We start from the raw sequence: 23,054 nt of genomic DNA on the forward strand, positions 1-23,054 counted from the left end.
CAACCCCACCCAAACCCTTAACCTAAATGCCACACCCATTTTACACCCACACCCACCACACCCACACCCACACATGCCTCCTATCCGGCTAGCTTTCAGCCCGCCTCCTCTGGGCCTTGAAGGAGCTGGAGCAGTTTTGCAAGGAGGGAAGGAAAAAATCCCAGTGGTAAGATGTGGCAAGCTCATAGAGACTTATCCAAAGTGACTTGGAGCTGTGATTGCTGCAAAAGGTGGCTCTACAAAGTATTGATTTTAGGGGGGGTGAATAGTTATGCACATTGACCTTTTCTGTTATTTTGTCCTATTTGTTGTTTGCTTCACAATAAAAAAAAAAAAATCTTCAAAGTTGTGGGCATGTTCTGTAAATTAAATTGTGCAAATCCGCAAACAATCCATGTTAATTCCAGGTTGTGAGGCAACAAAACACAAAAAATGCCAAGGGGGTGAATACTTTAGTAAGGCACTGTATACCTGATAACGTGTCGTCACTACTCTCTGAGTTAACCAGTAAAGATATCCTCTTTACATCACTACTGTAGATGTGTTTTATTGCATAGATGGTTTTTATGTTCATGTTCTGCTGGTAAATACAATACTATCCTTTCCTACTGCAAAGATGTGTGAAAAGGAATTTTTTTACCTCAATATCATAAGTATGATTTGGATATTCAAACAGAGATAAATATTTTTTTACTTGACACAACTCGCCTAAAAATAAGCAAAATGGAGGATGTCTGTTTTCAAAAATAAGAAGAAACAGAAAATTTAACTTTTTGGCATTATTAAATTAAATGTTAGTTATTATTATTATACAATATATAAATTAACAGAACTTGTAGTCAGTTTAACATAATAAATGAATCATATTAACTGTCAAAAAACATGTTTCAAAGAGGTGTGAAATGGGTTTAAAAAAAATTATTCATTGAAAATTCACAGGTAGACGCTGTTCTCAGTGTCCATGCCATTTGCTTGACCTGCAGTGATTGCATTAAAAATATCCATGACCTGCAGCAAACAAGAAAAAAAACTTGATCAAACTAATTACAGTGGGCACCAAAGTGTACATACTGAATAACAATGAAAAATGTATGAAATATGTAAAAATGGTACAACTGATCAACATCATTGATCAATCTATCTTTACAGTAGGCCCCAGAAATATTTGACTGTGTGTTCACTGTAAATTCCCTCACGTATAGTACAAATAGTTTTTAAGGACAGATTAAGAAGAACTTATAAAGCAAGTGTTTTCACAGTTTGGCCTTTAATAATGCATTAATAGGGCAGTTATGGAAAGGAATACCACAAAATAATTAAACTGATTTCGAGAATGCTTCTATTTCTATTATTGTTGTAGAAAGGGAATGGTGGCTTTGGACAAGTGGAATAGGCGATTTCCCCTCCCAACACGTCATCCCTCTCATGATATCTCTGAGTGATAGGGAGGTAATGTATCATATTGTGTAACTAAATCCCCTTTATTTTATTTAAAGGGGCACTATAGTCAATAAAACAACTTTAGCTTAAAGGGACACTATAGTCACCAGAACAACTACAGCTTATTGAATTTGTTCTGGTGAGTAGAATCATTCCTTTCAGGCTTTTTGCTGTAAACACTGTCTTTTCAGAGAAAATGCAGTGTTTACATTACAGCCTAGTGATAACTTCACTGGCCACTCCTCAGATAGATGTTAGAGATCCTTCCTGGGTCATGGCTGCCTAAAATGCATCCAAACATTCAGTATGTCCTCCCTCTGCATGCAGACACTGAACTTTCCTCATAGAGATTCATTGATTCAATTCATCTCTGTGAGGAGATGCTGATTGGCCAGGGCTATATTTGAATCATGCTGGCTCTGCCCCTGATCTGCCTCTTTGTCAGTCTCAGCCAATCCTATGTGGACGAATTGTGATTGGATCAGGCTACCAATTCTGATGATGTCAGCAGACTGCTTGTTTTTTTTTAGGCAAACAGCATGAAGATCTACAGCTTCTGGCTTGAATACAGTAAGATGTGGCTATATTTATGGAGGCATGAGGGTCCCAGGGGGGCTAGATGGTGGTTTTAACACTATAGGGTCAGGAATACATGTTTGTGTTCCTGACCCTTAAGTGATCCTTTAATGAAGCAGTTTTGGTGCATAGATCATGTCTTCTTCAACCTATTGTTCCTGTAAGTTTTCTTGTAATTGTCCTATTTATAGCTACATATCCCCTCTCATTTTTAAATTCTTTATTTTTGTTGTGCAAAGAATTGGTACCGTAAGCGTGCGGTGCCACATTAGCGTGACGTGTTTAACAGTTAAATACATAACAGAAACATAGGTATGGCATACATATTACATGCACATATTTTGTGTTAGTGGTTGGTATCTTGTTGTCTATAGCGTATGCAAGACTTAGTGTGTGCCTCGAGTGGGAAACATTGCTTGTTCCCCTTTGCAGATAAGGGGGATGAGGGTAGGGCTGTGCCTGCATGATAGTTGTCTGAGCCGCTGCGGACTCCGCTTCATCGTGTAGGCTGCTTATCTAAGAGCTAATATTTGGGCAGCGGAGTGGGTTGGGCTGTGGTGACAGCACTGCATGTACTGTGGGTCTATGGCTGGGGTACATGTTGTGGGTACCTGCACTGTTTAGGTAGTTATTCGTTTAATCCGGCCTGTACCTAGTTGTGAGGTGTGGGTAGTACGCGCCTCTCCGCTGCCTTCTCGTTTGTCCTCCCGTGGGCGTCTAGAGCCGGCGGGGGGCAGGGGTAGGGTTTCAAGGCATGTCATTCTGCATGTGCTGAAGTTTCAGAGAGCAGAGAAGTATCATTACGTGTGATCGTTTACATAAGGCATGGCATGAACAAACTAAACAATAAAAACATTTAAACTGATAAGAAAATTAACTGAGGTGTCTTTAAGTTGTGTCTATCAAGCCGATGGTACATCATCCCGATAGTTAATGTCTGTGGTATTCGAGTCCTTGGGGGTCTTTAAGTGCCTGCCGTTTCAGAGGAGCCCCGTCCGTGCTGCCGTGGTACAAACGTTTTGACTCGCTCGGGGTCCCATCCATGTGGTGTATCTGCGTTTGTTGGTAGTGCCGTGTTGCGCATAGCCTCCTGAGGCAGTCCCAAGGTGTGTGACAGGTCTTGTGCACCTTTTAGATTGTAGACTATGTGTTTACATTCTCCTGTCAGTACATGTAGGGAGCCGTCTAGGCGCCATCTATATTTTATGACCTGTTGCCTAAGGAGTGTGGTGAAGGGTTTTAATGACCCCCTCCATGCTAAAGTGCTTTTGACAGGTCCGCGAAAAATAAGAGGGAGTGTCCTTCGAATGTGAAGCCAGCTTGGTTCCTTACTGCCGCCAGGATTGCGGCCTTGTCTTTACATTGTTGAAAGCGGGCTATGAGGTCGCGTGAGGCCGTTGTTGGTGCTCTGGCTGGTTTTGGAATTCGGAATATTCTCTCAAGGTGGATGGCTTTGGCCACTTTCGGTGTAAGCAGTTCTATCATGAGTCTGCGTACATAGTGCAGTAGCTCCTCGGTTGGTATGTCGTCGGGTATCCCCCATATCTTTAAGTTAGCTGCTCGGCGGGTGTCCTCCACAGCGGCGAACCGCCGGTCAAATTCGTCGTTCCTGCTCTGCAGGCTCTTGATTTCTGCTTGCATGGAGGTGATGTGCGCGTCTTGCGCAGCGGAGGTGGCCTCCAGGGCACTCATCTTCCCGTTGATTCCCAGAAGCTCCGTGCGGAGGGCGGCCATATCCGCCTGTAGCGTGGTCTGGAGCCCCGCCAGAAATGCCTTTAGTACAGCCGTTGTGACCGGTGCGCCATCCGGGTTCAGGGGTTTTGTCCCTACCGCAGGTAAGCTTGGTGTTTCAGGTGCGTCCTCCCCCAGGGAGAAGTCGTCTGAGAAGTCCGAGTATGTTTCAATGTGGTCGGCCATCTTGGGCCTTGTTGTTCTGTGGACTTGCCTCCACATGGCCCCAATATCTTGGCTCTGCCTTCGGCTGATCAGGCTTCTGTTTTTTTGATTTTCGACCCATGTCGGGTCTGCAGTCGCTTTTCAGTATTTTCTGCAGTTTTAGTCGAGATTTTCGGTCTGATAAGGATGAAGTTTACTTTATATCGCTGGAGCTTCAGTGCCATGCGACTGCCCACATCCCCCCCTCTCATAATATTGTAAAGTGCTACGGAATCTGTTGGCGCTATATAAATGGCAATAATAATAATAATGTGACTGAAAATGAACCCATTTTCTTTTCATGCAGACTATGTGAGTCACAGCCAGGGGAGGTGTGGCTAGGGCTGCATAAACAGAAACAAAAGCGAATTGAGCACTGAGACTTCAGATGCACAATCTATCCACAAAACCTGCTTTATTAAGCTAAAGTTGTTTTGGTGCCTATAGTGTCCTTTTAAGACAGTTCTTTTATGAACTTGATAAGTCTTAAAACCACTTGAATTAAAATGGACAGAGTTCCTCTTCTAGTTTCTGTATTGCATTAACTGTTTCCTTTAGCAGAGTTACTATGTATGCATCTTCAGGGAAGAGGTTTCTCTCACTCTCACAAAGGGCCGGGTAGTCCAAGAAGCAGAGTGAGGAAGATGCAAGCTGAGGTGGAAAAGGGGTGGTTCTGCACTAACCGAGATTGATCTCATTGGTGGAGACAATGTAGACTGTTAGTTGCAGCCAAAAAAAAAACAAAAAACTAGTCTAATTAATTTGTCACAGGCAGGAGCACACAAGGGATGAAACTCAAAAGATTCTCATCATAGGCTACCAAAGTGTTCTTGAGTGTGCTTAGTTCTTAAGTGTTCAGTTTACACAATCTGAGCACTTCTAATAATGCTCTTATGCTACTCTTATTTGGGACTTGTGTCTGGTGTCAGGAAATACAAAAATAAATTAATCCCTTTTAAAAAGTTTTCCCCATTTTATATAAATTATGAATAACGACATGTCTGATACTAAAAGTACATATCACTGGTAGCAGAATAAACTTTTTTTTGTAAATTCACACACATCATTTCAGTGCCCCTAATTATTCCCAAATGATTGCTTGTTATTTTATACAAAATGTCTCAGTTAGGGAACATGCTAAAATATGTTTACCTGTATTTTTGATACAGATCCAACAATCTTTACATCAATAAGTCCCTTGTCTATCTGTGTGCAGTCTACAACAGTAATCCCACTGTCCTCTTTGAAAGGTGCGTCCAAGAGGATTCCATCTACCTGAATACAAATATTTAGTCAACATTTACACACACATTATATACTGTATAGAATGACTCTTTAGTTCGCAACGTATGGTAGCATTCCTACATGATTTCCCCTAAACACACAAATCATGTGCTTATGAATATGGGGTGTGTTGTTTTTGTATTCTACATGATAGTGACTTTTACTGTAACCTCTTGGAATTACTGAGAGTAAAACTAATATTTCTAGTGCTCAGTTAATGTTAACCTTTTCAGTGCCAGGGTTAGCTAAATCCCTTGTTATCTTTACAATCCTGAAACACTGTTATTCCTGAATGGGTTAATTATCTGTATTTGGCAGTTTCAATTCAAGACAAGTGTGCCATACACTATTAATGTGTTTCTAAAACTGTCATCATGCATTGAAATATATTTGTGCTTGAGGTTTGGTGCTACAGCAGCATCAGTAGGATTCTATAACCCTGCTTTACTGAATGTCTATATACAGAACAAGGTGTTCGGGATAGGATGTGGGGTGCAGGAGCTTCATGTTAAAAATGAACGTTGCCATATGCCTGATTATTTAAACATACTTAAAAAACACATAGTATACCTGTGTAAGCAGCATTGCACAACGTTGATCACAAAGTTCCTGACATTCCTTCCCCAGAACCCGTATAGCTAGGGGACCAACCTGGTAATATCCAGAAATTAAAATCTTAGAACATTATCAAATTTATCAACATTTCACTGACTGCTAGCTTGGGGATTTTTCAGATCGTATTACATGTAATGACTTGTAAACGGAAATGGCAAAATTTAGGCCACGTTAGATAAATTGAGGTTTGGTAATTTTGTTTTTCAAATATAGCAATTTTGATCCAAATTAAGATAATTCAGTTTTCACTTCAACACAACCACTGTTCAATGAAAAAAAACCAAAAAAAAACCAGTTGTTTATATCACAAAACATCAGGAATCTAACAGATAATTTTGTATAGTAGGTGTACACCGTTTTTTCTCACAGTGAAACGTTGCTCAAATATTGTACACACATAAGCAAGTTAGTTAAAATAGGAAAAGGTGAAACAGTAACAGATTATTTGACTCCTTTCTCTCTCTCTCTCTCTCACTCACTCACTCACACACACACACACACACACACTGGCAGACATACTGACACACACACAAAATTTACACTATTAAACCCACCCTCCAGTTTCCTACTTTGGAGGGTGGCTTTCCCAGGGTTGGCTGAAGCTGTTGGGAGTTGGGGTTTGGCTAGCTCGGCCCAGACCCCCTCCCCTTTGCCTCTTACACCTCCCGCGCGACTCCTCTCTTTATGGGAGGAAGTGACTTGCGGCCGTCACTTCCTCCCAGCCAGCTGCCGAAAAGCAAGAGGGCCTGGTCGCGCTCTTAAAGCGCCACAGCGCAAGACCGGGCCCCTGCTGACAGAAACCTACCGGGTGGCCCTTAGATTGCGAGTGCACCGGTGGGTGGGATAAATGCTTGAGGGCCATGGTGCAGCTTCTTTGGGCCCCCCAGGAGTAACTGGGCCCCGTTTGCCCTGCGGTAAAGACGGCCCTGATTATATTGCTTACAGAGATATTAATTAAATATTTGCCTCCTCCAACAATGCTACCTTGATCTGTTTTTTATGGTGATACAGTAATATAACACCAGCCCCTATTTCACAAAATAAATGTAATTGCCAGTGCATTAGCACCTCACTGGAGTGACATCTATATTTCTATAACAAAGAGTGAGGCACAGTAGCAAGTGGTACAATCACAGCAACTACAATCTGCATGCTGTAGTTGCTTTGATGGAGAGCAGGAGACCTGCCTCAAGTTGTGGGGTGATGACCTCACATTTTTTATACTGTATCATTCACCCCCTCAGTACACTCGTCAACAGAATTTACTGTTATTAAGGAATGAGCAACAGTTATTATCAAAGAAGTGATAGTATTTAGGCATGTTTTGTGCCATAGCACTGTGCAAGGATTTCTGCCTCCCTAGGCAAAGATCCATTTGGCCGCATCCTCTTGAATGCAAATAAAATCTCACAGAGATTTATTCACTAAACTCTGAATTGCAGTGAGTTGAAAACCAAATTGCAAAGTTTAAGCAAAAACAGCTGAACTGTGACTGTTGCCAAATTGGAGAATTAAATACACTCCTCCCTCCCATCACTGTAATACACTGCCCCACTCCCTCCCCCAAATTAATACACTGCCCCCTCCCTCAAATTAATACACTGCCCCCTCCCTTCCTCACATTAATACCATGCCCCTTCCCTCCCCCAAATTAATACACTGCCCTTTCCCTTCCTCAAATTAATACACTGCACCCCTTCTTAATTTAACACACTACACTGGATAATCCCCCAAGCCCCTCTTCCAGTCTGAGCTCTTGTGGCCGTGGAAGGGAAAACAAGAAACAGACAGAAGAGCTTTCCTGTCTTGCGGCGGGTCGCAGCCACAGTACAAGAGCGGCTCCAGGGCAGACGGGCCGCAAATATATACACTGTGAGCCGCATGCGGCACATGGGCCGCAAGTTTGACATGCTTGGCCTAATACATACATTTTACATTGAATATGTAATTTGTTGCTGTAATAAATGATGTATTCAATGCATTTGGTGAATTTAATTTGTAATAATGGTGGGATTTAATTTATGTTACAGTGAACTTGTCTGACAGGTTCAGTTTAAGTGAAGAAAAAAAATACAATATATAACTGTATTAATATATATTATAAATATAATTTGATATATAATGGTTGATTTAAATGGTCATACACACTCACTGACACACATACACAATGTAACACATACATACTCTCACTGACAGACACACACTCACTGACATGCACACAAATACACACACTCTCACTGACACACACAAATTGTCATGGGTGGCGGTCCGAAGACCAGGACCCCTGTGCCTGATGTAGTTGATGAGCGGATTCTTCAGCATTGAAGTTGATAAGTAGTACCTGGTGCAGGGTAACCACACGCCCCCTGGTGTTGAGCACCAGCGTTTGTGCGGCCACAAACCAGAACCCTGTTGCAGCTTATACGGATACGAGGAGCAGATGATATGCTGATATGTATCCAGTACTAGAAACAAGGAAAAACTAGAATAGGCACCAAACAAGAAAACAAGACAAAACTAGTAGAACCCAGAACCAGAGAAGGATAGAAAGCAGAACCCAGAACATGTACACAATGCAAAAGGGAAACATTACCATGGGCAGGACAGGACAGGACTGCACATGGACTGGGAATACAAAATAAAACAAGACAAGAGATATAAGGCAAAACAAGATGAGACATAACTAAGTACTCTATATTGGAGATTTAGACATACATAAATGGCAAAGATGTATGCAGCCCACCAATGCGCCAAAGTACTCCAAGTACGGTGGGTCCTAACTGCCTAGATATGCATGACTAAATAAACATGAAGCAACTGCCTGCAGGAACCAACTGAAACAAAAGGATTAATGGAAAAGGAAAGGGTGTGGCAACATAAAACAAACATATAAAGGAATGCAGGAGACTGGGAATTCCAGGAACGGAATAAAGGAATGAACCCAGAAAACCCAGCATAAAGAAAACCAGACACAGAATAGAAAACCAGAAAAAACAAGAAAAAACAAGAAAAACTAAACAAGAATTGTTAAAAGAGTACTAGATACCAGAAGCCATGGTCAGACATCAGAACAGAACAGAGCAAGTCCTGACACAAATGCACACACACTCACTGACAGACACACACACACACACTTACTTAATGACACACTCACTTACAGACACACACATACTGACAGACACACACACACACGCACACACACACACTCACTGACAAACACAGACTAAGTTATTGACAGATATAACACTCAGATACACTCACTGACAGACACACACACTCACTGACACCCACACTCACACACTGACACATACACAATGACACAATTAATTTATTTTAGGGCCACCCAGACTTCCTACCTTTGGGAGAGCTGGTGTGGGTTGTCTCCTATCCCTGAGGTCCAGTGTGGGGCAACTCCTCACTCCTCCAGCGCGCTGTTTAGAATACCGGGGCTGGAATGATGTAATGCCCGGCTCCCAGCATCACAGAGAGCAGGCACTGGAGGAGTGAGAAGCTGCAAGAACATCCTCCCTCGCCTGCCTGCCTTCTCCCCCCTCTGGCATTTATCGGCAGAGCAGGCACCTGCCATTCAGGTTAGCAGGTGCCTGCTCTGCCAAACTGATTAAAGCACAGCTTCGGGGGCGCCCTAAGGTGGCCAGATGGTCACCTCCTGTGTCCCCCCTGTGATAGTGTTCCTTTTGGCGCCATCACCCAGCGCTCTGGGAAAGACAAGGGCAGCCCACCAGGAAACATCCCGGTGGGTGCCCCCTGTAGGCCGGCGCCCTTGAGAATGCCTAATGGTTTGGCTGGCCCTGACTGTGTATAAATACTGCAGTTGCTATGTTTATCTCTCACTTGCTTAGAGTGCTAGTGTGAAGCAGATATTTTGGCTCTGCCTAACGACTGATGAGATTTTTTTATTTCAAATAGTCCACTTCTGGTTCATAGAGCATAATCTAAGAACCACATCTGAGAGGCACATTACCAAGGTTTATGTTTAACTGTGGTTAGTTATTTTATACACAGTGACCATATTGAGAGCACTATTCTCATTCTCCACATGGTGCATAAGAAACTTTATTTTGTCTTTAGGAAATTCATACCAATACAAGTTGCCTTGCATTGTCACACCAGGCTACACAAAGAACCAATGCCTTTCCTGTTTCTCATCAGATACCAATTACACTTTTTCTATTTTTTTTTTTTTTTTTTACAAAGATACAAAACTCTCAGAATAACAGGTTCTCATTGCTTTCTAAGCAATCCCATATCTCTGTGGGTTACTAGGTTACAAACCACATTGTCAGATGGTAAAAAAGAAAAAGCAGATGAACTAAATCCCAATTAAGTTTAAACGTTTTTGCAACATTTTTTTTTTTTTATTGTGCTATATTCTAAAATAATATAATATTAACCATGGTAACTCCACGTGTCTTGCAGTCATCCTTAAGGTAACAGGACACTGAAAATAAATTTCCTTGTATAGTAAAAGTCCATTATGTCATAATCAAGGGACAACTCCTTCTGTTACTTCCCATCAACACCCACCCCATGTAATTTGGCACTGTGGTGATGATGCTACCCAATAGTAATTTAGTTCACCCTATATATTTTCCCTCTCATGAACAATTTGTGCCCTGTCATGGTTTTTGTTACCCAAGAGTGCGTTCATATCTTGATTTTGATTTCCTGCTACTGACAAGGCTCTATTTGACCCCTCTAATTACCTAGTAGCCCTGACCATTGGCTTCTCTTACTGTTTTGTGTACTTGTGGAATCCGTGAGCTTGGCTCATTTTCTTGACTTTATTTCACCTACCGTAGGCATTATTTTAAGCCTGGCCTCTCTAAGGTATGGTAATACATATACTCTGCTTTTACATTCTCTTCCTGTTCTCTTTCTGTTAACCTATTCCCTGCACGATAGGTCACCTATCCTGGAATTGGCCAGTTGGATTTTTTGGGGGAAATGTAGCCCTCTGTGGAAAAAGTAAAGACCTGTAGGGTAAACATTATGAGGTTGGCTGATCTTTAAAGAAAGCATTTGATGTTCTAGCCGGGTGGATTCACTTTCTAAAACTCTTTTGTCCATCAAACAGAGATCAACATAGGTTGTGGGATACGCCATAGAAATCAGAACATGTGCATCAGAAATTCCATGGTATGACGAGGCTTTTGTAGCAGCTTTTTCCAATGACCTTTATGCAAAAAATAAATGTTTGTACTCTGTAGCGGACCACGGGTAACCCGGCTGGTTACCTCCACTAATTTCTTCTCTCAGCCAGACTGGAACCATTAAAACATGCTGACATCCATTCCCCCAATAACCAGACGAAACATAGTTCTGGGAGTCAAATAATTTATTTCAGGCCACACACGGCTTTTATGCACAGACCCCTACATGGGGTCTCACATGGAGTCTCCAACACAATAATACAGGGTTTTTCTTCCCAGGGTCTTCTGTGCCTGAGAGATAATTGCGTGAGAAAAACTACAATTCAATTATCTCCACGGTACATAAAAGCTTACATGAAATGTACAGTACCCCAAAAGTAACCCCACCATAACTTAGAACCCCACAAACGTTATATCCCCAGATAGCCCGGATCTGAGTGTATAACATAGCCAAATATCACTCAGATTGGTTGAGTGGAATTGGATTGCCACCACGGTAAAGATTTAACCAGCCAGACACAAAGAGATAGCCCAAAACAGTTCCAGGGAAATGGTTGCCCTGGCCAGTCTCTGTTCGGGGGTTCCTGTGCGAACACCATGCAAGGGATTTTCTTAATTTCAGTGTATGAATACTCCTCCTAGTCGGTAGTTCCCAAGTCCCGAATGTTGTTCGTATAGTTGGTCGGGAAGTAGAACGGGCAGCGGTCTAATCTTTACCGGGGTTCGTGTGAGTGCCCAACTGAAAAGAGTTCCAAGCACTCGATGACCAAGTGCCACTGCCAATTTTTGGGAGACAAAATGGCTGCCACTCTTTTATCAACCACGTGCATTCGGTTATATGAAATGTCGGCCACTCAGGGGAAGCATTCATTAATTACTTCCCTTGCGGTTTTGCACTTAAGTTGTTGGTGTGAACGTTCTAATGGGGTACAGGGGTGGTTCTCGTTCGGGAGTAGAATGTAGAGTGTTCGTATACCATAACTCCCGAACAGAAAAAGACAAAACGTACGAAATTGGCGATAGGTTCCGCCACATACTCCATTTTATTTTATCACCTTCTTGTTCCCTGGTTTTTAGGATCCAGTATTTTCAGTACTGTAACCCCACATCAGGAGGCACAGAATGTAGGTCTCTTCCTGCATTGATTCCTAACTGTGTTTGCATTATGAAAATTTAAATAGGTCATTTGAGTTCTAATCTACTGGCCTTGTCCCAAGTTTTTATTAATAATGTTCTCACAGAGTATCGCCAAAACAATGTTCTCATATATGTTCACGATATACCCATCCATATCTCCTCTGTACAGTCCAATAGAGAGCATGTGTGCCAGGTTCTGTAGTAGTTTAAAGAGAACAACCTTTATTGTGTAATGGAGAAATTTTTATCTGACCAGTCTGTGGTACACACTCGTAAGGGTTTCAGAGTGGATTCCCTTACGTTTTCTGCAATTCTTTAGTGGTTTCTTCATCTCTGACTGAAATATATTCTGTTTCCTATGATCTACCAATTACTGTAAGAAAATGTTAAAAACTTTCATTCCATGGCTATGCTCATCACTGCCATGACAAAAAAGAGGCAATGAAACACATCATGGCCTAAACAAGCAGCAAAGGCATTAATAACACTTAAATGTCTATATTTATCTGCTATGATTTAATGAACCCCAATGCCAGCTTGCTAATTTTATTGGTAGAAAATGCCCCAGAATCCAGGATTAGTGCCATTCTGTCTCAGAGAGCTTCTCCAAATACTTCCTAACCCGAAAAAAAATAAGAAAAAAATAGATTGTATACTTACCTTTATCAAGTATTGGCTAAGGTTTTTTTTTTTTTTTTGGCAGTGCATAGAAATGGTACATGCAGGCTCGAAATACCCCAAAAGCATTCCTCAAGCATTTCCCTCGCATAACATGCGGGGCATTTGATTATCAGGCACAATTTTATAATAACATAAGCAGGTTTAAAAGTATAGCTTTGACTGTAAATATGTAATTATGCTGTGAACAAGCTTGGTCAGAGCGTGGGTTAAGTTAGTAGCTCACGGTTAATACAGGTATGCATGGCTAGGCAGGTAGCTCGTGCACATTTTTAAGGTTAATATGCTAGGTTAGTGTGATGTGGTGATACTCATATTAGACACTGAAGTCCCCGCTTGGCTATGCGGTCCCAGAAGGCTTGGCAAATAGCCTCAAACCGGGCTTCAAAGGCCTCTCTCAAGCTTTGGTCCATCTGGCTTACTGGGCTGTGCTGGGATTGCACTGTGGCGGCTATCTTGAGGGTGCCTCGTGGCTGACCCAGGTTTCCCGGTCAGGCTCCGTGGCAGTAGCTTGTGGTGTGTACTTCAGTCGCTTAGTGTGGACCGGGATATCCCCCACCGGTCCGGGGGGGGGGGGGGAGTAGGAGTTAAGAGGTATGCTGAGCCTGTGTTCTAGTTCTCTAGCGAAGAAAGCGTCCGCCTCTCCTCGGTTCGATCCCCAGTAGGCCTTAGCAGGTCTTTAAGGTTCCCGGCTATTGTTAGGCCACATTCGGGTGACATGCGGTTCCCCCGGGTGTCCCCTCCTCGTTAATCGTTCCGGATACTAGATGTGCTGGTTTTGGGGGTTTTCTACCCTCAAGTTAGCAGGTTTGGTCAGGAGCTCGGTTCCTGCACGTCTGATCAGCCTGGAAGCTAGGCTCCGCCCACGCTAAGGTTTATTTTTTACTGAATAACCCCTTCATATCTTGACCCAACTAACATAATATAAAAATAACATAATTGGTTGTGTTGGGCCTGTTGTATGTGGTGCACTGAGCTTTGCACATTGGAAAGGCCGACATTCACCTCCACAATGTCCTCCTTCGCAGCCTGCACTCGATCGTTGGTATTTTGTATATCCATCTTGAGGACCGCTAATTCTGAGGTGAGCATTTTGTGACGGCCTTGCAAAAGGACCTTCAGGTCGTGATTCCTCTGGAGGATCAACGCGGTCTGTTTGTGTGTTGTGGGATTCATACCGCTCTTGCTGCTCAGGATGTGTAGGTATTTCCCCTGCAGTCAGGGCCTCCGCCGACGTTGGCAGAGGCCGCGCTGGTCTTTGGAGCATGGCTCCTTTGTCCCTGCCCTCTGCTGGGGTTCTGGGTTTCTGGGATCTGCATCCCATAGCTGACATATGTTTCGGTATCTCAGGCTGTGAGCTGCCCTTGGTCCGTGGTCGGTTAATAATTTTTAAACCATTTGTCTCTTTTGCACAATAAAAAAATGTTTTTGTACCTACCTGGATTCCTCACTTCTCTTTGTTCCTGAATTGGAAGCATCAGTGACAATGAAGAAGTCAACATAGCCCCTCATCTCCATCAAGGGAGGCACATTTAAGGCGATCTTAAAGCTCATATCTCATGAGTGCAATTTATAACAAGCATGTTATTTCATTGTTTTATGACAATATCACACTACGTTTTGTTGATGTATATCTTGTAGATCAGGGCTTCCCAAACTGTTATGGGCCGAGACCCACTTTTCAAAATGGTAATTTTTCGAGACCCACTTGCTTTTAATGCATATTTTAAAAAGGGAACACCATGGCAATCAGCTTTAGAGGCATACAATTGGCACACCACAGCAATCCGCTTTAGAGGCATACAATTGGCACACCACAGCAATCCGCTTTAGAGGCATACAATTGGCACACCACAGCAATCCGCTTTAGAGGCATACAATTGGCACACCATAGCAATCCGCTTTAGATGCATACAATTGGCACACTATCCGCTTTAGATGCACACTATCCGCTTTAGAGGCATACAATTTGCACACTATCCGCTTTAGATGCATACAATTGGCACACCGTGGCAATCAGCTTTACAGGCATACAATTGGAACATTATGTCAGCTTTAGATGCATAAAATTGGCACACAATAGCAATCCACTTTAGATGCATACAACTGGCATACCATGGCAATCAGCTTTAGATGCATAAAATTGGTACATCATGGCAATCAGTTGTAGATGTATAAACTTGGCACATCATGGCAACTTTAATTGCATACAATTGGCGCGCCATGGCAATCAGTTTTAGAGGCTTACAATTGGCACACCTTGGCAACGAGCTTTAGAGGCATAAATTCAGAACATCGTGGCAATCAGTTTTAGAGGCATAAAATTGGAACATCATGGCAGCTTTAAATACATAAACTTGGCACAGCATGGCAATAAGCTTTAGATGCATATACTTGGCATATCGTGGTAATCACTTTTAGATGCATAAACTTGGCACAGCATGGCAATAAGCTTTAAATACATAAACTTGGCATATCATGGCAATCAGCTTCAGAGGCATACGATTGGCATACCATAATTTAAAAGAAATACAGTATTACCAGTGGAACACACATATGCTAAAATAAACCAAGAGATTCTCATACACCTTAGTGAGTACCCTTCGCCCTCACAACAAACAGAATATACATACAATATAAGGTGGAGTATCTTCTTGTTTAAAACGAATTTAAAACAACCTGGAGATAAAACAAAAAGAACACATAATAGTGCAATATTGTCTAAAATCTCCTATAAACGTCAGGGAAGTATGTGGAAATAAACTCACAAGGCAGGAGCCTGTAAAGTAAGGCTCAATCTTCCAGCGTTGTGGGATTTAGGTTCCCACTCCCTTCTTTCTACTGCCCAGAGGTGATGAATAAGGTGATGTCCTCTCACAGGTAAGTTGAAATAGTAAAAAGTGCTTTATTTAATAAAGTGCACAAAAAGTATAAAAAACACAAGACCTTACGATTAAGGGAAATCTTGTAGAGATTGTCTCTGATAGCAAAACGCGTTTCGCCTCCTATGGAGGCTTCCTCAGTTGCTGTGGGTCCTTGCTGTAGGTTTTCTTTATATGTGGTTTCGATTTCGCGCCCTTTTTCCGGCTTGAGTGCTCGATCGCGGTATTTTCTACTTCCGCGTTCCACAGGTGGAACGCATTCGTTCAGTCATTTCCGGTTTCGGCTCTTGCGTTCCAACGGTGGAACGCATACGTTAGGATTCCGATTTCTCTGTATTGGGACGTGCTTCTGCGTTCTATTTGGTTCCATTTTCGGCTGGCAGTCCATTTTGCCCTTAATGAGTCCCATAAAAAGCTGGCAGTCCATTTTAAATAATTTTCATTGTGCAAATAAGTCTCTCAAAACGAAGTTTAAATGGAAAGAATAAAATGTAGTAAATATATATTCTGGATACAAAATTTACATAAATATAATATAGAAAAACTTATAAATGACCAGGAAATATAAAATTATACACTTTAAAATTACTATATAGATCTGGTTAAAAAAGAGAACTAAATGGATAAGACATATGAATGAAAAAGTGCTGATAGTAAGGCAAGAATAAAATGAGCTTAAGAGCATTCCCAAAATAGACTTAAGATCAAAAACCTTTATATAAAAAACTTGCTTTAAAAGGAATTGGATATTTAAAAGTGACAAACCTCAAAATCTAAATTGAGGCCATGGGGGATAAGGGTTTTAAAAGTATATATAAATTTCATTTCTTCTTTCCCTAATGTTTTAATATAATTTCCCCCTCTCCAGTCTCGTTTCACTTCCTTAATCGCACAGAAAAATAAATTCTCTGGGTTTTGATTATGAGTTTCTTTGAAATGCTGCGACACACTATGGGTTTCCAAGCCATTTTTAATGTTCCGAATGTGTTCGGCGATTCTAACTTTGAGAGGTCTAATGGTTCTCCCTACATAGAGCAGATTACAAGGGCATTTTAAAATATATAAAATGCCCTTGGAGTGGCACGTGAGATGGTCTTTTATAGAAACCCATAGTGTGTCGCAGCATTTCAAAGAAACTCATAATCAAAACCCAGAGAATTTATTTTTCTGTGCGATTAAGGAAGTGAAACGAGACTGGAGAGGGGGAAATTATATTAAAACATTAGGGAAAGAAGAAATGAAATTTATATATACTTTTAAAACCCTTATCCCCCATGGCCTCAATTTAGATTTTGAGGTTTGTCACTTTTAAATATCCAATTCCTTTTAAAGCAAGTTTTTTATATAAAGGTTTTTGATCTTAAGTCTATTTTGGGAATGCTCTTAAGCTCATTTTATTCTTGCCTTACTATCAGCACTTTTTCATTCATATGTCTTATCCATTTAGTTCTCTTTTTTAACCAGATCTATATAGTAATTTTAAAGTGTATAATTTTATATTTCCTGGTCATTTATAAGTTTTTCTATATTATATTTATGTAAATTTTGTATCCAGAATATATATTTACTACATTTTATTCTTTCCATTTAAACTTCGTTTTGAGAGACTTATTTGCACAATGAAAATTATTTAAAATGGACTGCCAGCTTTTTATGGGACTCATTAAGGGCAAAATGGACTGCCAGCCGAAAATGGAACCAAATAGAACGCAGAAGCACGTCCCAATACAGAGAAATCGGAATCCTAACGTATGCGTTCCACCGTTGGAACGCAAGAGCCGAAACCGGAAATGACTGAACGAATGCGTTCCACCTGTGGAACGCGGAAGTAGAAAATACCGCGATCGAGCACTCAAGCCGGAAAAAGGGCGCGAAATCGAAACCACATATAAAGAAAACCTACAGCAAGGACCCACAGCAACTGAGGAAGCCTCCATAGGAGGCGAAACGCGTTTTGCTATCAGAGACAATCTCTACAAGATTTCCCTTAATCGTAAGGTCTTGTGTTTTTTATACTTTTTGTGCACTTTATTAAATAAAGCACTTTTTACTATTTCAACTTACCTGTGAGAGGACATCACCTTATTCATCACCTCTGGGCAGTAGAAAGAAGGGAGTGGGAACCTAAATCCCACAACGCTGGAAGATTGAGCCTTACTTTACAGGCTCCTGCCTTGTGAGTTTATTTCCACATACTTCCCTGACGTTTATAGGAGATTTTAGACAATATTGCACTATTATGTGTTCTTTTTGTTTTATCTCCAGGTTGTTTTAAATTCGTTTTAAACAAGAAGATACTCCACCTTATATTGTATGTATAGATTGGCATACCATGGCAATCAGTTTTAGATGCATAAAATTGGCACACCATGGCAGTTTTAGAGGCATATTTCTGGGATATTATGGCAGTTTTAGAGGCAGAAACTTTGCACATCATGACAATCAGTTTTAGAGACATAGAACTGCTTACTCACAGAGTCAGAATCAAAAGTGCTGTGTCCTGCTCTTTCATCCAGGCACCTCACGTTGATTATCCCAGTGGTGGAACTAATGTAGAGAGTGCCCTGGTGCAAATATGTTTTCTGGGCCCCCCTCTAGTGCAAGTGTGGCCAAAAGGTAGATCTCCATCTGTCGGAGAACTTTAACAATGCTATACCAGATGGGGATCTACCTTTTTCTTATCATTGCAGGGTTATATTTGTGAGCAGTGTTTGAGCGTTTGAATGTAAGCATGTTTTTGTAATAAGTATATGTGTGCATGTATGGGTGTATTTGTATGTACTGTTGTCATTGGAATGTAGTGGTGTACTTGTTTGTAATGTTAGCGTCTGAATGCAAGGGTGTTTGTATGTAGTGTCGGACTTGAAATGCAGGTGTGCTTTGTGAGTGTTGGTGTTTGAATGAAGGGGTGTTTGTAGATAATTTTAGTGTTTTAATGTTTAGTGTTTTAATGTAATGTTTGCGTTTGCAGTACGTGTGTAGTGGATGCAGTGTGTGTGTGTGTGTGTGTGTGTGTAGTGGATGCAGTGTGTGTATTGTGTTTATAAAATATACATATACACAATGTGTGTTTGCATGTAAGCATGTTTTTTTGTATGGAGTATGTGTGAAGTGTATACACATATGCACACACATACAGAGACACACACAGACACACAAATACACACCCTGACAGCAATACACACAATGACACCTAGTTTCCCACACATAGATAAACAGACACTCATGTACACAGATACACACTGACACACAATACACACACAATGACACAAAAGGACACACAGATACATATACACGCAGAGACAGGAGGTGAGTGTGACAGTGTGTGGGAGAGGTGAGGGTGACAGTGTGGGAGGGAGTGTGTGTGCTGGTAACAGTGTGGGGGGCAGTGTGAGGGCAAAGTGAGAAAGGATTACAGTGGGCGGGCAGGGGGAGAAGGCGTGGGCAGGCAGAGGGAGAAGGGATGGCACAGGCGGGGGGAAAGGGTTACAGTGTGGGGAGCAGGGGGAGAAAAGGCTACAGTGGGGGGGCAGGGGGAGAAAAGGTTACAGGGGGGGCGGGGGTGAAGGGGGTGACATGGGGGAGGGTAGGGAGTAAAGGGTTGACATTGGGAGGACAGGGAGTGAAGGGGTGACATGGGGGAGTGCAGGGAGTGAAGGGGTGACACATAGGGGAAGGCAGGGAGTGAAGGGGTGACATGGCGAGGGCAGGGAGTGAAGGGGTTACATGGGGAGGGCAGGGAGTGAAGGGGTGACATGGGGAGGGCAGGGAGTGAAAGGGTTACATGGGGAGGGCAGGGGGTGAAGTGGTTACATGGGGAGGGCAGGGGGTGAAGGGGTTACATGGGGAGGGCAGGGGGTGAAGGGGTTACATGGGGAGAGCAGGGGGTGAAGGGGTTACATTGGGGAGGGCAGGGAGTGAAGGGGTGACATGGGGAGGGCAGGGAGTGAAGGGGTGACATGGGGAGGGCAGGGAGTGAAGGGGTGACATGGAGGAGTGCAGGGAGTGAAGGGGTGACACATTGGGGAAGGCAGGGAGTGAAGGGGTGACATGGCGAGGGCAGGGAGTGAAGGGGTTACATGGGGAGGGCAGGGAGTGAAGGAGTGACATGGGGAGGGCAGGGAGTGAAAGGGTTACATGGGGAGGGTAGGGGGTGAAGAGGTTACATGGGGAGAGCAGGGAGTGAAGGGGTGACATGGAGGAGTGCAGGGAGTGAAGGGGTGACACATTGGGGAAGGCAGGGAGTGAAGGAGTGACATGGCGAGGGCAGGGAGTGAAGGGGTTACATGGGGAGGGCAGGGAGTGAAGGAGTGACATGGGGAGGGCAGGGAGTGAAAGGGTTACATGGGGAGGGTAGGGGGTGAAGAGGTTACATGGGGAGGGCAGGGGGTGAAGGGGTTACATGGGGAGGGCAGGGGGTGAAGGGGTTACATGGGGAGGGCAGGGAGTGAAGGGGTTACATTGGGGAGGGCAGAGAGTGAAGGGGTTACATGGGGAGGGCAGGGAGTGAAGGGGTTACATGGGGAGGGCAGGGAGTGAAAGGGTTACATGGGGAGGGCAGGGGGTGAAGTGGTTACATGGGGAGGGCAGGGGGTGAAGGGGTTACATGAGGAGGGCAGGGGGTGGAGGGGTTACATGGGGAGGGCAGGGAGTGAAGGGGTTACATTGGGGAGGGCAGGGAGTGAAGGGGTTACATGGGGAGGGCAGGGAGTGAAGTGGTTACATGGGGAGGGCAGGGAGTGAAGGGGATACATGGGGAGGGCATGGGGTAAAGGGGTTGCAGGGGGTGAAGGGGTTACATGGGGAGGGCAGGGGTTGCAGGGGGTGAAGGGGTTACATGGGGGAGGGCAGGGGATGAAGGGGTTGCAGGGGGTGAAGGGGTTACATGGGGAGGGCCGGGGTAAAGTGGTTACATGGGGGGGGCAGGAGGTGAAGGGGTTACATGGGGAGGGCAGGGGTGAAGGGGTTACATGGGGGGAGAGCAGGGGGTGAAGGGGTTACATGGGGGGAGAGCAGGGGGTGAAGGGGTTACATGGGGAGGGCAGGGGGTGAAGTGGTTACATGGGGGGGCAGGGGGTGAAGGGGTTACATGGGGGAGGGCAGGGGGTGAAGGGGTTACATGGGGGGAGGGCAGGGGTGAAGGGGTTACATGGGGAGGCAGGGGGTGAAGTGGTTACATGGGGGGGGCAGGGGGTGAAGTAGTTACATGGGGGGCAGGGGGTGAAGGGGTTACATGGGGGGAGGGCAGTGGGTGAAGTGGTTACATGGGGGGCAGGGGGTGAAGGGGTTACAAGGGGGGGCAGGGGGTGAAGGGGTTACAAGGGGGGGCATGGGGTGAAGGGGTTACATGGGGAGGGCAGGGGGTGAAGTGGTTACATGGGGAGGGCAGGGCAGGGGGTGAAGTGGTTACATGGGGAGGGCAGGGGGTGAAGTGGTTACATGGGGAGGGCAGGGGGTGAAGTGGTTACATGGGGGGCAGGGGGTGAAGGGGTTACATGGGGGGAGGGAGGACATGGTCTGGGGCTGTGTCCTACCTGTAATAAATTCCCTGGTTGTCCAGTGTCTCCCTGGTGGTCCGTTGGGGTAACTCTCCGGTCTGCAGCTCCGCCGGGTGCAGAGCTGCAGACAGTGTAATAAAAATCTTGCAAGCTCCCTGAGTGTTGCCATGGTAACACTCTCGGATTCGCGAGACTTCTATCACACGGTCTGCAGCTCTGCACCCGGCGGAGCTGCAGACAGGAGCTGCTGGGCAGACTGACTGGAGGGAGCCTGGCGGCATACAGGGCAAGCCGCCGGGCTCCCTCCTGGTGTCAGTCTGCTTACCCGACTCCCCGGCGGCCCTGGATGTGTGGGTCAGCGCGACCCACTGGGAATCGTCCTGCGACCCACCAGTGGGTTGCGACCCACACTTTGGGAGCCGCTGTTGTAGATTATACAGCTGTATCCCTATTTTCTTCATATATATATATATACATATATATATATATACACAGTGAGCTGTACATCACCATTCTTTAAATTGAAGCCAGCCCTAGAGGTTTCATAGCTCCACAGAACAGAATACCAAAACTTCTGTGGCTTATTTATATGATTTTGAGTATATTGCAGTCGACTTGTCTTGTGATTTTGGGTCAGTAGTGGTGTACAGTTTGGAGACCTGGAATGGAAACCTTCTGCGTTTACTACATGCCTCAATGTGCTCACTGAAACTTCAGTGCCTTTTGTCACCAAGTCTTGTTGCAGGTCTTTTTGAGGGTTTTTCACAACTTACCTTCTCAGAAATCTGGTTGCAGCTATTGATAGTTTCTTTTTTCTGCCCCATCCAGGTAGTGTAACCACAGTTCCTTCAACTTTAAATTTGTGAACTATACTTCCAACGGCATCTCTCCTCTTAACTTTGTGGACCATTCTTTTGACTTGGCCATATTTATAACATGCAGTCAAATGTGACACTCAAGAACCTCAACTAGCCAGTTCAGGTATTTCAAGTGTTCCAGCTCAAGCACACCTGGTGCAACTAAAATAGCCCTTGATTAATTGCATCAGGTGTGATTGAGACAACACCTGTTTTGAATATTTGTGCTATTATGAGGGATTATATACAGGGGGTGAATAATTTTGAGACTGGAAAAGTCATTATAAGTTGCATTTCCAGCTGAATTTGGGAAACCACTTGAAGCATTTTTTCACAGTGAGCTATTCCTTTTGTATGATTAGTTTGTTGCAAACAGCTGAAAAGCGGTAAAATTTGACAATAAGCCTGATTTTCAAAGGGGGTTAAATAATTGTGTTTCCAACTGTATATGTCACATCAAATTAAATCCCTTTATGTGCTTTAAAAAAAAAAAAAAAAAAAAAAAAGGGTATATAATATGTGTTGGTCCAAAAAATGGTAAAATTGCTTGTGACCTTAAGTACAAAACAAGCAAACCCGAAGCTGTGTCCTTATGTGGTTAATGAATACAATCCAAAGTGTTCAATGAGGGTGTTACAAATAATTTCAAATTATTGAGCCAGGAATCATGAATTAACTTTTTTTCTAGCTTTCAAGAGCATTCTTGGGTATTGATTTTGGTTTGTTTCTCGACATTACTCATTTTATCCCTGCCTTTTTTTATTTACTGTTTCAAGATCTACTACTAATATATTGCAATAGGGATTTCATAGGTGACTATGAACATGCCATGTTTTAATTTAAAATGTGTTATGCACACTCACCATATCAATGACTTGGTTGGTAACTTGACAATCGGATACATACAACGTGACAGTATGACTGGTACCCAAATACGATAAATCATTTTGTAGACCTAAGCAGTCTAGCCAACATCCTGAC

General features: G+C 43.4%; 1 protein-coding gene across 2 annotated transcripts in view; it reads right to left on the bottom strand.

Moving 5' to 3' along the window:
• Positions 1-804: 804 nt before the first annotated feature.
• LOC134572196 (uncharacterized) overlaps positions 805-23,054 on the bottom strand; it is a 107,667-nt gene continuing 85,417 nt past the window's right edge. For both annotated transcript variants that reach the window (XM_063431005.1, XM_063431004.1), the window contains 4 exons: positions 22,937-23,049; positions 5,806-5,886; positions 5,104-5,226; positions 805-1,008 (listed from right to left, as the gene is read on the bottom strand). In XM_063431005.1, the coding sequence (XP_063287075.1) occupies positions 934-1,008; positions 5,104-5,226; positions 5,806-5,886; positions 22,937-23,049 (392 nt within the window). In that variant the 3' untranslated portion in view covers positions 805-933. The remainder of the gene's footprint in view (positions 1,009-5,103; positions 5,227-5,805; positions 5,887-22,936; positions 23,050-23,054) is intronic.

The sequence above is a fragment of the Pelobates fuscus genome, chromosome 9 (genome assembly GCF_036172605.1).
Source record: "Pelobates fuscus isolate aPelFus1 chromosome 9, aPelFus1.pri, whole genome shotgun sequence".
In the NCBI taxonomy this organism is placed as follows: Eukaryota; Metazoa; Chordata; class Amphibia; order Anura; family Pelobatidae; genus Pelobates; species Pelobates fuscus.